The 17,570-nt window shown below is 46.7% G+C and overlaps 1 protein-coding gene across 3 annotated transcripts in view; it reads right to left on the bottom strand.

The window, feature by feature from the left end:
- Positions 1 to 17,570, bottom strand: part of ADCY9 (adenylate cyclase 9) — a 136,648-nt gene that overhangs the window by 28,815 nt on the left and 90,263 nt on the right. For all 3 annotated transcript variants that reach the window (XM_060031653.1, XM_060031651.1, XM_060031652.1), the window contains exons 4-5: positions 5,463 to 5,567; positions 3,750 to 3,967 (exon numbers count right to left, since the gene is read on the bottom strand). In XM_060031653.1, coding sequence (XP_059887636.1) covers positions 3,750 to 3,967; positions 5,463 to 5,567 — 323 coding nt within the window. The remainder of the gene's footprint in view (positions 1 to 3,749; positions 3,968 to 5,462; positions 5,568 to 17,570) is intronic.

Here is a 17,570-nt window from a genome sequence, read left to right on the forward strand (position 1 = left end):
TTTGTGCTAAGTGTGCAATACCTTACTGGGCTCTCAGACTTAGAAAAGAGAAAATTCTATCCCCTAATGTTGACCCCCTATCCTCCCCTCCACTTGGCAAGTATGGACAGAGGGAAAAACAACAAAGCAGCTATAAGAAGGAAATGTAATGGCTTCATTTTTGCAGTCAAGTGGCAGGATCCACACTATAAAATACACTGCCCATTTGAGATTAATATTGGGAGGTCCCACTTCTGGGAATGGAAATTAGCTCCTGTTAGATCAATCGTCTCTCAGATAACAACTATAAACCCTAAACAAAATATAAAAACAACTCCTGGAAGGCACTGGCAATTGACCAAAGCAGTAAGAAAATGGAGAAGAGCCACACTTGGAACAGGCTGAATTTCTTGTGGTTTTTTTTTTTTTTTCTTTTTTTGCCTAAAGAGAGTCATTAGTCAGCACCACGTGTAAGATGGCTAAAACTCAGAAAAACTACAGTTTTACTGACCTGGAAAACCAGAAAATAGAGTTTAGCATGCCCACCAATGGAAAACGAGGTTGGACATTCCAGAGAGAGAGGACCAGAGAAGGGGGAGCCCCAAATTCTGCATACAGGCTCTGCTCGAATCTCTGGCTGACCCCTGAAATACACATGTGCATGGCAGACTACAAGCCTAATTAAGGCTGAAGGAATAGTGGCTGCCCACCTCAGGGGAGACAGAGTTTGGTGTTTGAGTTCAGATGAGTTAACTGTCTACTAAAACAAACAAAAAGTTGATATTCTTCAAAGGAATGTAACAGAATCCAGGTTTTCTAACCATTGTACATAATGTGCACAATGCAATCCAAAATTACTAGACAGACAAACAAGGAAACAGGAAACCATGATCCATCCTCAACAAAAAAGCAATCAATAGAGACCAACCTGAGATTACCAAGAGGTTGGAATTGGAGGTTGGGGTTTATAATGTATATGGATGTAATACATGTGAAAACTGTAACATAAGGAATGAGAAGAGAGTAATGTACCTAAACAATTGTAAGATTTCTACATTTAAAGTGAAATGATACAGGGACTTCCCTGGTGGCACAGTGGTTAAGATACTGCTTGCCAATTCAGGGACACGGGCTTGAGCCCTGGTCTGGGAAGATCCCACATGCCACATAGCAACTAAGCCCCTGCACCACAACTACTGAGCCTGCACTCTAGAGCCCACGAGCCACAACTACTGAGCCCTTGCACCACAACTACTGAAGCCCACATGCCTAGAACCCATGCTCCGCAACAAGAGAAGCCACCTCAATGAGAAGCCTGCACACCACAATGAAGAGTAGCCCCTGCTTACCACAACTAGAGAAAGCCTGCATACAGCAACGAAGACCCAATGCAGCCAAAAATAAACAAATACATAAATTTATAAAAAGAAAAAAAGTGAAATGATGCAATATTAACTATAAGAAGACTATAAAAATATAAGACTGCCTAGAGCAACCATTAAAAGAAAAATAATGAAGAAAAGAAAAATAATGCAAAGAGGTATGGCTAAAAAGCAAATAAATATATTAAAATATAATAAAAAAGGCAGATATTGTCAGAATGATTTAAGGAGCAAGACCCAAAAGAGATGTATTTCAAATATAAAGACCCAGGTTATAATTTTTTAAAATGGAAAATGATGTAGCATGCAAATAGTAAGAATAAGAAGGCTAGAGTGACTATGTTAATATCCGATAAAGCAGTCTTCAAGACAGAGTATTACTGGGCACGAAGAGGGACACTTCAAAATGATAAAAGGATTATTTACCAGGAATATATAACACTCATAAATGTGTATGTACCTAAAAAAGAGCTTCAAAATACCTGAAACAAAAATTGTCAGGACTACAGAGAGACACAGACAATTCCACAACCACCGAGAGACACAGACAATTCCACAACCACAGCTGGAGATTTTAACATCCCTATCTCAATAAGTGATAGAACAAGAGACAAAGAAGTCAGTAAAGAGACAGATGATCTGAACATTACTGCCAACCACGTGGGCCTAATTGAGGTTTATGGATCACAACATCCTGAGAATGCAGAATATGCATTCTTTTCAAACGCACATGGTATGTTTACCAAAACAGACCACATGTGAGACCACAGAACAAGTTTCAATAAATGTAAAAGGAATGAAGTCACATAGTGTATGCCTTTGACTACAATGACATTAAATCAAACATTAATAACTAACATATGTAAATACCGTTTTTCACTAAAAGGAGCCAGGGCTTTTGGAGAAACGGCTGATTCCTGAGCTGGGGCAGGGAAGATATAAAATGAGCCTGTTGTACTGGAAAGTAAGAAATCACTCAAAACAAATGAAGGAGCCGTGTCGAAAGGACACAGGAGCCAGCCTGAAGGCGGGCTCCCAAAGGCCAGATTCGGGACAACTAGAGCATCAAACTCTAATTAGGACAGTGATAAATGATGTCATGTTAAGTAAAACAGGACTCCATGAGGATTTATATGGATTTATAAATCTATAGATGGATAGATTAAGTAATAAGTGGGGAGGAGCTCTTCTTTACTGCAGAACGCCAAGCCCCAAATGATAAATGCAGAGTCAGCCCTGAAGCAGGAAAACTGCCATTTTGACCAACATAGTAAAGACTGTTTCAAACAAGAACCATCAATGGAGATTAAGTCTAGGGAAGCGTGGTGAGGAATGGGATCTTTACATGATCTGAAAGCATCTTCCCACAGATGGCCGACTAGTCACAGGGAGAAAATAAGTACAGACTGGAGAAGTTGGCAACACTCGCCCAGCTGATCAACATCACTACCCCTGATGAGGTCAAAGGGGGCACCACGGGCCTCTGGATCTGGTGCCTGAGAAGACACGTCACCTCCATGGGATCTGGACACACAAGCAGCCTGGACAGAATCATGAGGAGATGTCACACAAATCCAACTTCAGGAATATTTTATAAAAGAGCCAGGCCTGCATGTTTCAAAAATGTCAATGTCATGGAAGATCAAGAATGGCTGAGGAACTGCCTCAGATTTAAAGAATGAAGAGGCCTGACAACCGCATGGTGCAGCATGTGATTCTCTACCATGCTATGAGGGACACGTGGGACCACACAACAAAACCAGAATAGGAACCGCAGACTGGGTAAAACACCTCATCAGTGTTAAATTTCCTGAATTAGGTAGCTATGATCACGTGCAAGAACACCCCTGTTTTCAGGAAATACAGTTTTAAGGGGTAGAAAGCACAATGTATCTAACTTACTGTCAAATGGTTAAGAAAAATAAATAAATAAATTTCACAGGGAGAGCGAGAATAAAACAAGCAGAGTAAAATGTTAAAAGTTGGTAAATTGGGGCTTCCCTGGTGGCACAGTGGTTGAGAGTCCACCTGCCAATGCAGGGGACACAGGTTCATGCCCCGGTCTGGGAAGATCCCACATGCCGCGGAGCGGCTGGGCCCATGAGCCATGGCCGCTGAGCCTGCGCATCCGGAGGCTGTGCTCCGCAACGGGAGAGGCCACAACAGTGAGAGGCCCGCGTACCACACACACACACACAAAAAGTTGGTAAATCGGGCAAAGGGTGTAAAGGGAATCTTTTGTATTATTCATGCCACTTTTCTGTAAGTTTCAAATTATTTCAAAATACACTGACAATAGAAGGCAAATGCGTGGGGGGTGAGGTGACTCAGAAAACGGGGAGCTTCTACCTGCAAATCTTCGCTTTAAGGCAGGTGGCTGCATCTTACCTGTCTTCCTTGATAACGTCAACAAAATGGGCATCCGTTTTCTCCCGGATGTTCTTGAACCTCAGCGGAAGGAGGGCTGACTGGTCCAAGCTCACACCTGCCCACCTTCCCTTCTCTTGTAAGATCTCGCACAGGGAGGTCTGACTGTTGGTGAGCTTCTCCTCCGGGGGAGGGCTTAGCAGTCCGTTTTGCGTTTTGGAACTGGGTCCTCCAGAAGCCTGTGTCAGGATAGGGAGTGGGGGCAGACACAGAGGCTGAAGCGTGGGATGCAGCAGCACTATCCCCCACAACGCGGCCATACCGGAGCACCCTGGACTGCGCCCTGCACACCACAACCTGCACCTTTGGATCTCTCCTCTAACCTGAGCCCTCTGCCTCTCTGCCGGTCTGCTTTTCCCCATTCCCCCTGGCTCCTCCAAACACACCTCCAGGCGCCCAGGACAGTGGTGACATGGGAAGAGCCGGTAAGGAGGTCAGGGGGAAGGCTGAGGCAGGAGTTGGGGAGGCTCGCAGAGTTTCCTGACCACAGAACCAGCATTCCAGGAGCCAGGAGGACTCGAAGGAAGTGCAGGGGCGGATCCAGGGAAAGGAAAGCCAGAGCTGTAAGGGCTGCGGCTTAAGAAAGGGGGGTGACTGATTTGCATTTCTCTAATAATCAGTCACCCCAAGCAACCTAAATGTCCATTGACAGATGAATGGATAAAAAAGGTGTGGTACATATATACAATGGAATATTACTCAGCCATAAAAAGGAATGAAATTGGGTCATTTGTAGAGATGTAGATGGACCTAGAGTCTGTCATACAGAGTGAAGTAAGTCAGAAAGAGAAAAACAAATATCGTATATTAATACACATATGTGGAATCTAGAAAAATGGTACAGATGAACCTAGTTCCAGGACAAAAATAGAGACACAGACATAGAGAACAGACATGTGGACACAGTGGGGGAAGGGGAGGGTGGGATGCTTTGGGTTTTTAGGATTGACATATACACACTACCATGTATAAAACAGATAGCTAGTGGGAACCTCCTGTATAGCACAGGGAGCTCAGCTTGGTTCTCTGTGATGACCTAGATGGGTGGGATGGGGCGATGGGAGGCGGGCTCAAGAGGGAGGGGATATATGTATACATACAGTTGATTCACTTCATTCTCCAGGAGAAACTAACACAACATTGTAAAACAACTGTACTCCAATTAAAAAAAAAGAAGGGGTGACTGGACACAAACGACGTGGAATGACCCAGCATCGTGCAGGTCCATGGGCCAACGACCCGAGGATGAGGATGACAGATCTGCGCCTCCCTGGAGAGTCGCCTGATTCAGAAGCTTGCTTGGAGGCTCCTGGGTCTGGTCTCCAGGCGAGACTTCTTTGCACTGCCCTTGCTGCTGGCCTAACCCAAGCCCTCCTCATGCCCCACCTTTCACCCTAAGGGTTCCCCTCTTCTCCTTCCACATCCACATCCCACCAGCCACTGAGTCCAGCTTCCAGCTCCACAGGTCTCACTGCCCGTCAGGGTATCCCATGCAGGTCAGCATCCATCCTGCTATTTATCGGTCTGTTCAAAACCCAGAGGACTCGAAGGTATGCAATGGTGTCACCCAAGAGGAGTTGCCCTTGGAACTGAGAAGCTGACCAGACAGGATGTCCCCTCAGGTGGGTGCACCAGGAGAGGCACTGACAGGGACTACAGCCCAGAGCAGGTTACCTTGGTGCTTTTCTTGGGCTCCTCCTGACAGCCATTCTGGACTGCTCCGCCTTCAGCGCCAGCTTCCAATTTGGGAGCAAACATGATTCTGCACGACGGGCAGGTCTACGAGAAAAACACAGACCGTAGGAGCTCACTCAGGCAACATGACCTCACTACGTGATTCAAACAAGTCAGCTGCTGTTGCAATTTGCTGTCACACAACAAATGGCGCAACCAAATGGAAGGCTTACCGAACCACTCAGGATGAGTTAAAAATGAACTCGCTGGGGCTTCCCTGGTGGTGCAGTGATTAAGAATCCGCCTGCCGACGCCGGGGACACAGGTTCGAGCCCTGGTCCATGAAGATTGCACATGCCATGGAGCAACTAAGCCTGTGCACCACAGCTACTGAGCCTGCGAGCCACAACTACTGAGCCCACGTGCCACAACTACTGAAGCCCGCGTGCCTAGAGCCCATGCTCTGCCACAAAGAGAAGCCACGGCAATGAGAAGCCCGCGCACTGCAATGAAGAGTAGCACCCACTTGCCACACTTAGAGAAAGCCCGCGCACAGCAACAAAGACCCGATGTAGCCAAAAAAAAAAAAAAACCGGCAGCATGATAATGGAAAATAAACCACACAAAGACCTGTATGTGAATGTGCCCTAACAGCTTCTACTTTTTAGTACAAACAACTCAGATGTCCATCAGCTGATGAATGGATCAACAAAATGGGGTATATCTACAGAACGAAATATTACTCAGCTATCCAAAGGGATGAAGCACTGACAAACACGACAACGTGGATGAACCTTGAAAACTCATTCAGTGAAAGAAGCCAGACACAAAAGGTCACATATGGTGGGATTCCATCTGTATAAAATATCCACAAAAGGCGAATCCACAGCGACAGAAAGGAGATTAGTGGTTGCCAGTGGCGAGGGACACAAGGGAATGGGGAGTGACTCTAACCGGTGTGGGGTTTCTTTTTGGGGTGATGAAAACGTTCTGACCGTGGTGATGGTTGTACAACCTTTCAAACATACTAAAAACCACCAAATTATACACTCTAAAAGGGTGGATTATATCTCAATAAAGCTGTTGTTACACAAACTAGCTGCCAACCCACACTCAAACACTAAGCGAAGGTTCTCAAGCTCTCTGTGAAGGTGAGCTGTTCTCATACAGCAGGACAATCGGAGGGACGAGCTTACAGACCTAGCCCTTCTTATTCATTTGCGGGAATTAGCTGACCTAGAAGAGACAAGGCAAGACTCAACACTGTCACATATAGCACAACACAGGGAAAACAGACAGTCGTTTACAATAACTACAAATGGAGCATAACCTTTAAAAATATACCATCACTATATTGTACTTCTGTAACTTATATAATATTGTACAGCAACTATACTTCAATTAAAAAAAAAAAGTACCCCCAGGGATAGTAGAAAGGGCAAGGCTTTCATTTCTCACAAACCAGGGTTCAAATCCTCGACTACTTACTGGTTTGGAGACCCCTGTTCAAATCCCTCACCTCGGTTCTCTCCTGTGTGAAATGAGAGTGAAAACACTTTTCTTGAAGACATATTGTAAGGATTTATGAATACGCAAGTAGAAAGCCTAGCATTGCTCCTGGCGCTCAGTGTATCCTTAATAAATGTACTCTTATTCTTAATATGATCTGGTAATCTAGGAACCAACCACCACTGAGATAGCAACTGACAGCATCCAGGGGAAAAGACAGACTTATTAGGCTTCAAAAGCAATTTCCTAGCGTAAGAATCGTTAAGCACTGGAATACACCGTAGGAGGCTAGATATTATTTCAGAAATTTTAAATAATAAAATTTAAATAAAATAAATGTCACTTAGTGCCTTAGGGCAAGGATATAACCCAGATCACATCCTAAGTTAGATTTCAGGCCTGTACTGTATTCAATAAAAGAAATAAAGATTCTAAAGAGTTGTGTAATTTGGGAATCTGATGCAATGCACCCATTAAATTCGAATGCTCGTATTCATTCAAGAAGTGAAAATATACATGCCAAAAGAGCTGGCCAAATCAGGGAGTATCATGTCCGAGCAAACAGCAGTACCTAGGTAAAATCTGCTTGTAGCTCAGAAAAAACTGGCATTATTAACAGGGGCAAGATGCTCTAATTGTCAATGGCATACAGTAAAATTATTTTAAAGCACCTCTTGGTATTGACTGAGTTAAGCTTCAGAACGTGTTGCCAATGGGGCCAATGATCTCAAATGGAAAAAAAAAATCCACTACCACACACATGAAGTGACCCCCACAGCCCCAGAAAAAAGTGTGTGCGCCCACGTGACAGGCCAGCAAGATTCCCAAGGTCTTCCCTAGCAGGTGTGTGTGTGTGTGTGTGTGTGTGTGTGTAAATGGCTTTGGTGGTGGTAGTGGTGGCAGGCTTGCTTCTCTAGGGGAACACAGCCTTTTCAGGGGCCAACTGATGGCCCAAGGGTAGGATGGATACAGCCTGGAGCGGCAGGGGGGTGTGGAGGGTTGAGACCCTCTAAGCCAAACCCTTAGGCTCCAGGGACTGTCTGTCACCAATCTTGTAAAGACACGATGGAATAGTGAACAGATTCTCTGACCACTTTTCTTTTCTTTTTTTTAGTCTTTATTTATTTATTTAATTTTATTTTTGGCTGTGTTGGATCTTCATTGCTGCACACAAGCTTTCTCTAGTTGCGGTGAACAGGAGCTTACTCTTCGTTGCGGTGTGCGGGCTTCTCATTGAGGTGGCTTCTCTTGTTGCGGAGCACAGGCTCTAGGCGCATGGGCTTCAGTAGTTGTGGCACGTGGGCTCAGTAGTTGTGGTTCACGGGCCCTAGAGCGCAGGCTCAGTAGTTGAAGTGCACGGCCTTAGTTGCTGCGCAGCGTGTGAGATCTTCCCGAACCAGGGCTCGAACCGGTGACCCCTGCATTGGCAGGTGGATTCTTAACCACTGCACCACCAAGGAAGCCCTCTCTGAGCACTTTTCAAACGTTAAGTCTAGAGAACAAGTGTAACACAGTGATTAAAGGCACTGGCTTTGAAATCAGACTGTCACGGACTGAATCCTGGTTCTACCACATAATAGTATGGGAATCTCTCTGAGCCTCAATTTCCTCCTTTGTTAAATGGGATTGAATCATAAGGGCAGAACGAGGAGACACATGTAAGGCCAGTCAGAGGTATTTTAGATCAGCTCTAATCCCAAGGCACTGACCTCCTAGAATGCTGAACTGAGAAGGATGACGAGGCCACGTCCTAGCCCCGAGGGAGGGGACCCATGGGGGCTGGCGATGTCTGCCGTGGGTGAGGGCTTGCGTGTGTGAGAGTGCGTGCGTTGACCACACTTGGCTCCACACACGCCTGCAGTGTTGGGGAGTGCTCAGTAAACACTGGTCCTTAACACTGAAACATCTGGTCCCTATTCTCTCGGGTTCTGAAGCCAGTGCATACGATCATTTAAAGTCCTTGATCACAGACTGGACAGCCACCGGGCGTCTGCTCTTGCCCAGCCCTGTGTTTTCAGGCATCTCTTGGCATCAGCTTGCTCCTAAGTATCTTCCTCTCCTCAAGTACACCTGATGCACTTGAAGAACAGGCCATCTGCTTCTTAGGAATTCCTCACAGTGTGCTGGCTTTGCATCTGGATGATGTTTCAAGCTTCTAGAGCCACAAATATGCAAAAGTGACTCTCAAACCTATCGGACACCAGAGAGCATACACCCGCTGCAAAGGAGTCCCTGGACAGGAGTCAAGGCCACCCCAGTCAGCCACTGCATCCCCTCTCTGAAAGGTCTTGGCTGTGAAGGAAGGGGTGGGAGGGCCAGTGGGGACCGGGATTGCCCGTGGGGACCGGGCTGTCTCAGGGGGCCGGGGGCAGGGCTCTTTACAGATGGGCAGCTCAAGGCCACACCGTTGGCAAACAGAGGCTGCAGGGCCTGTACCCCATTCTAATGCATGTCCCGCAGAGCTGCCCACAAAAGAACCTCAGGGAGCAAGGACGTGTGTTGTCAGAGCCGGGATGCTCACAACTGTCTAGGAGACTGTGCTCAGGGAGCTCCGGGGCTCACTGGGGTCACATGTCAAGTGTAGAGCAGGATCCGTGAGTGGGACTCCTAATGGTCTGAATGGTGCTCACTCCGCACACTCACAGCAGCTTCATCCAGGGAGTGGGGACTGGGGCTTGGGGAGGATGCCAGCTGTGGACCCAGGCCCCCCTGTGGCAGGGTGGTTCCTGCAGCACAGGGACCCAGCAGCAGATCATTTCATTGTACTGTGAAGATGTGGCTCTTTGTCATTCTGTTTCTTCCTCAGCTACTTTCCTTTTCTGGGGCAAACTGTACTGATTCTAACTTAAAAACAAATGAAACAAAAATCTTAGAGAAATCTGTCTGCCCTGATGGAAACTTTCTCATATCTCGACATTCCCTCGATCTGTAGGGGGAACCTCTTGTGCTCCACGGGGGTCCCGCCAAGCAACGGTGGGACGGTGGGTGGGTTTGTCCACCCCCTCCCCCCAGCAACTTTCCTTTAACTATTTTCCAGCTTCGTTTTAATCCGGTTAAAACGTCTCACATACTGGTTTTTGTCAAGCAGATACCTCTGTGAAATGTTTGCCAACCTATTAAAGGCCCGTCTCTCCCTCTGAGCAGCTGCTGTCATCTCAGACCCCAAAAAGCCTTTACCAGGAAGAGGGGTTTAGATTCTGGGGACGCTGGGGGACATGCCCAAACTGAGCAACTGACTTGTAGGGCAGCCCCTCTGCAGGCACAGTGGGTCAAAGCTACTGTTCTAATGATAGTGGCTGCCACGATGTGGAAATGCCTCAGTGCCCAGGACGTGCCAACGAACACTGTCAGGTCCTTATCCACGCCATGCCCACGGTCTCACGCACCTGATCTCCATTAATCCTCATATCGACGCTGCAAGGCAGAAGTGACTGTCAACAGCGAGGGTCAGACTGTGGGGTTCCTGGCCCCTGACCACCATGCAGTCTCTCTCTGGCCTCCTTTCCTGGCACAAAGAGGACCCAGGAATAATCCTGGCACTCTGATCTCCTCTGCCTTGTTCCCCTGAAGTGACCCAAGCAGTTATGGTCACCTCCTGGTTCCTTTAAGTGGCACCACTGGACACTGGCACCAAGGGGAGCTTCACCAAGACCAGCTAAGGTCTCCAGGACAGAGGACTCTCCGAGCCAAGGAGTGTGCTGGCTGTTGCCTGGGAAACCCGAGATCCCCTGGAGAACAGCCAGGAGCAAACTCTTCATCTTCCCAGATTACCCACGCTTGCTCCCATCTCGGATGTGGGCTCTGGAGGGAAGATTATAACGATTTCTCTAACACGCTTGGGTGCCTTTGCATTTGTTTTTAACACATTTCAACACATACACCCTATATCCTCTTCAGAATACATGACACTGAGCTATAAAATAGTTTTTTCTTCAAGGCTATTTCTCTTCACAAGATAAATCACTTCTAAGCCAACAGCTGTCCTTTTTTCATAACTGTCAAGGGAGGGAGCAGGGAAACCTCTTTTCTGAGAAACGAGGAGGAAACAACATCAGAAAAGTCCTGCTTTGCCTGGTCAGTCTGCTGAACATAACTACTGAGCGAGCTGTCCTCAGACCAGGAGGAACATCCCTTGCTTCCCAAACTTGAAACCCAGGTTGAACATGGCAGACAGGAGCATGTAGCCAGAGCACATATAACCTACTGAGGCCCATTCTGAGTTCTAAGCTCTTTCCTGTATTACTTTGTTTAGTCCTCACAAGCACCTAGGAAAGAAACGTTGTGAGTAGCCCATTTTACATAAGAGGGAACTGAGGCATAGAGTGAAGGGACTGGCCCAGAGTCACAGTTAGAGAATGGCAGGGGGACAACGTCCTTGACCCCAACCACACATGTGACATCTCTGCGTGAACAGGGACAGCCAGCTGTGTGGGGCAGAGGTCGCCCTGGCTGTGACCTGCCACGGGCAGGCCAGGCACCCACCCCAAGCTAGCAGATCAGCACAGGCATTCACACTCCCAAATAGATGATTTCTGCTAACAAAATCTTAGAGAAAAGTAGAAGCCGGATATTAGAGGAAAATGGGAACGGTAATTATTACAGAAAAAGAAAGGCATCCAGAAGCGATAAGAACAGAAAAGTGGACAGCCTGCGAATACTGGAGGCAAAACAACAAACAAAACACACACCTGTAAAAACCAGGCGCAAAATCTCTAAGCCACAGAGTGTAGAACCACTGAAACCTCAGATTCCTGAGCCCTAAGCGACCTAAGTGAGTTTAATAATCGAGGCTGATAAGGCAAGAAAAGTGTCACCGTGGGGTGGTAAAGTGCCATCAGAAAGTCAAAGGAAGAAGATATTTGGTATTTGGGGAAATTTATTTCATGTGCAGTACTTTACTACCTGATGATGCCAATTAAATGAGCTGGACTAACCTTTCCACTTCAATTCACATGTAATATATAACAATAACAAGCATATTTATATTACATAAAAATAATATAAACATAATATTGTATACATATGTATTAAAATGTTTTATTTTGAAACAAGTTTAGACTTAAACAGAGTGGGAAAGACAGTTCAGATAGTCCCCATACGTCCATCCCAGCTTCCCCTAACATTACTTAGCATCTTATATGAACCGTGGTCCAGTTACCAAAACTAAGAGATTAACACTGGCACGGTACTATTAACCACGCTGCAGATTTTACTCAGATGTCCTTTTCCTGTTCCGGGATCCCATGCACATTTAGTCTCCTCCAGGCTGGGACATTTTTGAAGTGTCCTGGTTAGGTATTTTGTAAAATGTCCTTGAATTTGGATTTGTCTAATGTTTTCTCACGAGATGACTGAGGTTTAGGATTTGAGGGAAGAAACCCACAGAGGCGATATGCCCTTCTCTGCACGTAACACGGGGTAGAGGGTGGTACATGATACCGCTGGTTTTCTTAATTGTGATGCTAACCATCAGCATTTGGTGAAGGTGGGCTCTGCTAGGTTTTCCACTGTCGAGTTACTATTCTTCCCTTTCTTTATTTTTTGGCGTGCCGCATGGCTTGTGGGATCTCAGTTCCCCAACCAGGGGTTGAACCCTGGGCCATGGCAGTATAAGCCCGGAATCCTAACCACCAGGGAACTTCCTAACTATTCTTCCTTTTAAAATGAATAAATATCTAAGGGGAGATGCTTGGAGGCTATGCAAATGTCCTGTTTCTCCTTAAACTTCTACCTGCTGATTTTAGAATTCAGTGATGGATCTTGCCTGTAGCACTTATTACTGTGATGCTCTAAAGGTGATTTTTCTTTCCCTCACTCCTTCTACAATCTATTAGCTGGAATTCTTCTCTAAGGAAGAGTTGTCAATTTATATGTGATGTGCTTCCTCCTAATTGAAGGAAACACACACACCTCTCAAAATACAGACACAACTTGAAAAGTCCTTTTTAAAAAAACTTACTTTACATCCACATTTCAGAGCCAGCCTTCAGATTACTATTTACTTATTTGTGTTGCAGCTTTATGGAGATATAATTCACGTACCATGCAACTCACTATCTAAAGTCTATAATTCAGGGCTTCCCTGGTGGTGCAGTGGTTGAGAGTCCACCTGCCGATGCAGAGGACACGGGTTCATGCCCCAGTCCAGGAAGATCCCACATGCCGCGGAGCGGCTGGGCCCATGAGCCATGGCCGCTGAGCCTGCGCGTCCGGAGCCCGTGCTCCGCAACGGGAGAGGCCACAGCAATGAGAGGCACACGTACCGCAAAAAAAAAAAAAGTAAAAAAAAAATAAATAAAGTCTACAATTCAATAGTTTTTGGTATAGTCACAGAATTGTGCAACCGTCAACCATCATCACTATCAACTCAGACAACTATTTACAATAAATACTTAATATCTAAACTACACACGCACACAGAGAGAGAGAGATAGAGAAATCTATTACTTTTTCCATCTATAATAAAGTAAAAGGCCCCCTCACTTCCTCAAACTGAACTGACTAAGCCTATTCATAATGATTTTACATACAAATAACAAGGAGATAACAGAAGTGATCATTTTCTTAGAATCATTTAACAAGCCATAGGGACTGTCACAGAAGCGTGTTCCTAGGGCAAGTGACCTCAAAGGGAAAGTATAACCCTTGTGAGACAGGACAGGCCCTCTCTGAATCCCCCCACGTGGGTGCATCCACTTTATCAGCCTCATTACCAATTGTAAACAGGGAGAAACACCCCATGAGCACATGCCCTGGGTTCTGAATAAGGGTTTAAGGCAAACTCACGAAGACCAGCCAAGCAGGTGCATCCCAGGGAGGTCTTTCAGGGATGACATAAGATGCTCTCACAGCTCATGTGGCTCAATGATTAGGATGGATGTGATAAAACACCATCCACATCTTTGGTTTGCATTTCTTTGCTCTTTGCAAACACGTCAGCCTGGCTATTTTTATTGGCATGCACAGTATCCCTCCATCCGTCACCCACAGGTTCATGATAAATGAGCAGCAGACACCACAGCAGGGCTGGGGCCACACAAAACAGGTTGCACGTGTGCCGTGGCTACATCCCTTACAGCAACGATTAGCTGCAACAACTGAAGGACCCCCTTCAGCTCAGAGCAAACAGGGACCTTCCCGAGAGACTCAGTGACTCCTTGTGGGCGAACCAAACAGCGCCTCCGCCTGCTCCTGTCCTCCCTGCTCCTTCTGCGGTCAGCATCCACCACTCGGTGCGGACCGAGTGAAAGTGCACTACAGGGTCAGCTGAGCTTCTCCAACCCCAGCTTTCGCGGCGTGCCTTCAGTTAATCTTCAGGACAGCCCTGAGAAATTGTCATGTCCCTGTGGCTTACAGCCACGAGGTGACCTGTTCGATCCCAAAGCCAAGGCTTTGAGATGGATCCTCAGCTTTAGGTTCCAGCCTTTCTGAGGCACCCAAGCCACCTTCCGTGACACTGACGTGGCAAGGCCTTGTCTCCTTCCCTGGCTCCCTTCTTGCCTCCTCACCCCAAACCCTCTGATACCTCTGCAGCTCAGCCCAGAGAACTGAGTGCCACCATTCTGGTGGGACTCCCCTCCCCCCAGTATGTGACATCAGGTCCTTCCTGAGGAGCAGCTCTCACGACCAGCCACTCAAAAAGCCAAGGCTTAGGTGTGAAGGGTTCCCTCTGATGTATGACCTCAAGGCCAAAGCCCTTGACCTCTGCCATCACTACTGTTTCTTAGCAGGTCATCATAGTACTCAGACTATTTATGAAATATCAGGTGGCAATTGTCCAGCTGTGAACTAGGAGATAACTTACAGACACACAGGGTACGTGTGCCAGGAGCAGAAAACAAGTGCTTCATGGGCATCACCTTGGTTCTGTCCAGGCTTCCAGTTCAGCCCTCAGTCTAACTCTGCAGAGCTACGTGTCTCTGCGTGTCATTACAAAACTAAAAACATAAGCCAAAAGAAAGTCGTAATTATCTACTACATGCCAGGCACCATGCTGGATCCTTCGGAAAAACTTAAGTTATGTAACAAACGGGCCCTGCATTGAAATAGATCAGAGAAAGGGGCGTAAGAAACATAAGCAAGTATTTCAGGTTGCGTATGTTATAACCAAGCGGTGCAGACTAACTGAATTAAGGCTTCAGAGATGGGGTGGCGGCATCACTAGCTAGAGGAGTCACAGGAAACTAAGAAAGCTGCACGGTGAGAGAAGAGGGGAGTTTATGGAGACAGGGAAGCGATCGCACTGCAGGCGAGAGCAACAGGACCAAGCCTCCGTGGATTCACTCGATGAGAATTTACAGAACACCTTTCTTCTAATTCCTTGGTTCCTTCAAGGAATTAAGGAAACCAAGGCCCTCTAAAACCTAGTTCTCCTGCCGAGTTTATGATTAATCTCTCTGTCCCAAACTTTATTCCCTCTCTTGTCCCCTCTAACCTCAACTGTGTGCTAACTAAACACTCCTCAGCCAGAGTCAGGTGACTAAGACGGCTATCGTCAATAACATCGCTAACGCACTAAACTGCTGTTGCCGATATCACTGTTAAGGTACAAACTCAGGTTGTTTCTCCAGGGTAAGATGAGCAACAGACCCCCCCCCCCCATCCATGGACCACCTGGCCTGAAAATCGTAAACCAGAGACATACTGACTCCCAAAACTACGATTAAGAAATGTCACCGAAATGTCACAACACGATGATTAACCCTAGCTTCACTGTTCTTCCCCCCTTTAACTCAAAGACCAAACTGGAGTGGATCTGAGGCTTGTCTCCCACTCCTTTGCTTGGTGTCCTGAAAATAAACTCTGACTTTGCTGCAGACACCCACTGTCAGAGTAGGCTTTCTGCACTGTGGGCAAAAGAGCCCTTTTGCTTGGTTACAAAACTCCTTCCACTAGATAAGCACACCCCAGAAAGGTACAGCTTGAAAGAAGAAATCTTTGGTCAAGAGGCCAGAGAATGCTGCATACCACTTCCCTCTCTGGAGACCTATCCATGCATGTTAGCATGCTAAAGGCTCTGAGAAGGCCTGCAGTAAAGAAACCATTTCAGTGTTGTTTAACCCATATTGACTTGACCACAGACACTTTTTCCATACTGGACACCCATTTCCATCCTGAGAAACTTCTGTTCAAGGGAACCTGCTTGGGGAATCCTCCTTAGACCAGGCCTCTTCCACTGGTCAGGGCTTCTGGCGCTGGGCAGGGGGAGGAGGGAGATGTGGAGAGACAGAAATCCCCATGGGAGTCAACTCTTTGTTGGCTGCAGAGGCAGCAGCAACAAAGCGAAAGAAGTCTGTTGACAAAAAGAGTCAACAGATCCTGGGAAAGGATGAGGAGGAACTCGTCTGTGATCCAGCGAATCAGAACAGCTCACTGTGGTGCAGACAACATGGAGCAACAAACCAGTGGCACACATGAGCCACCGACACGCTTGTGGGATAAATCTACTCAAAGAACCTGGAGCAAGAGACTGCAATTGCACTTTTGTATTGTTCAAAAACTCTTACCTGAGGGAAAGCCTTGTATGTCAGATTATAATCTATGTAATCTTTAAAGGAGACCTCAGTTTTCTGCCTTTCAAGTCTAGGATGACGGTTCATAGCGATTCACTTGGTTCCCCGGTGCTTATGCCTCTCAGCCGCCTGCCCTGGCCCGACCTGCACCCAGGAACCAGGGCCCAGAGCAGGGTTGTGAGGATGGACCCCAAGTGGCAAAGCCAGGCATGGAGACCGGGCCTCCTAACTCCTCATGCTCCTTCCACTCCAACCGTGGATCCCAGGAACCCTATGCTTCAGGGGTGTCCCTCATCTCAGATGTCCTGTTATCCCCCAAACACCATCAAAACACCCCCAAAATTATACTTCATATCCACTCATCTTTCCCTCCTGGAAGGGGCAGAAAGATCCTTTTTTTTTTTTTTTTCTCAAATTCCTTTTGGTAAACACAGTTAACTTCATAGATCACAAGATTATTTGGAAAATTTATACATGGCAATAGAGTATGCTAAATAGTTTGTTCTTCATTTGCGGTATGCAGGCCTCTTACTGTTGTGGCCTCTCCTGTTGCGGAGTACAGGCTCCGGACCCGCAGGGTCAGTGGCCATGGCTCACGGGACCAGCCGCTCCGCGGCATGTGGGATCTTCCCAGACCGGGGCACGAACCCGCGTCCCCTGCATTGGCAGGCGACTCTCAACCACTGCGCCACCAGGGAAGCCCTGCTAAATAGTTTTTGCCCAACCAGATCAAAAACAAATAAATATATAAATAGGTTTATGACTAGAACAAGACATGTTCCGTCGGGGGGAGAGAAAATCTTCTTAAGCCAATTTAGCACAGAATGTCTGTCATTAACACTGCAGGTGTGTGATACAGTGAGGTCCTCAAGGGCACACACCCTCATGGATAGAAACACACACACACACCACCTAAAGTGGCAGACAAATGCAACAAAACATTTATTTTTGGCTTTGAGCTCTATTTCTCTACTTGACTACAGCTCAGTTGGAAGCCTGAGGAAACAATTTCTCCCCAAATAATAAGGCCGTGTTTGGAAACCATGTTTTTGTTCCCCTCCCCACCTAGCTCTTCCCGGCCCATGTT

Source organism: Delphinus delphis, chromosome 15, assembly GCF_949987515.2.
Source record: "Delphinus delphis chromosome 15, mDelDel1.2, whole genome shotgun sequence".
Lineage (NCBI taxonomy): Eukaryota > Metazoa > Chordata > Mammalia > Artiodactyla > Delphinidae > Delphinus > Delphinus delphis.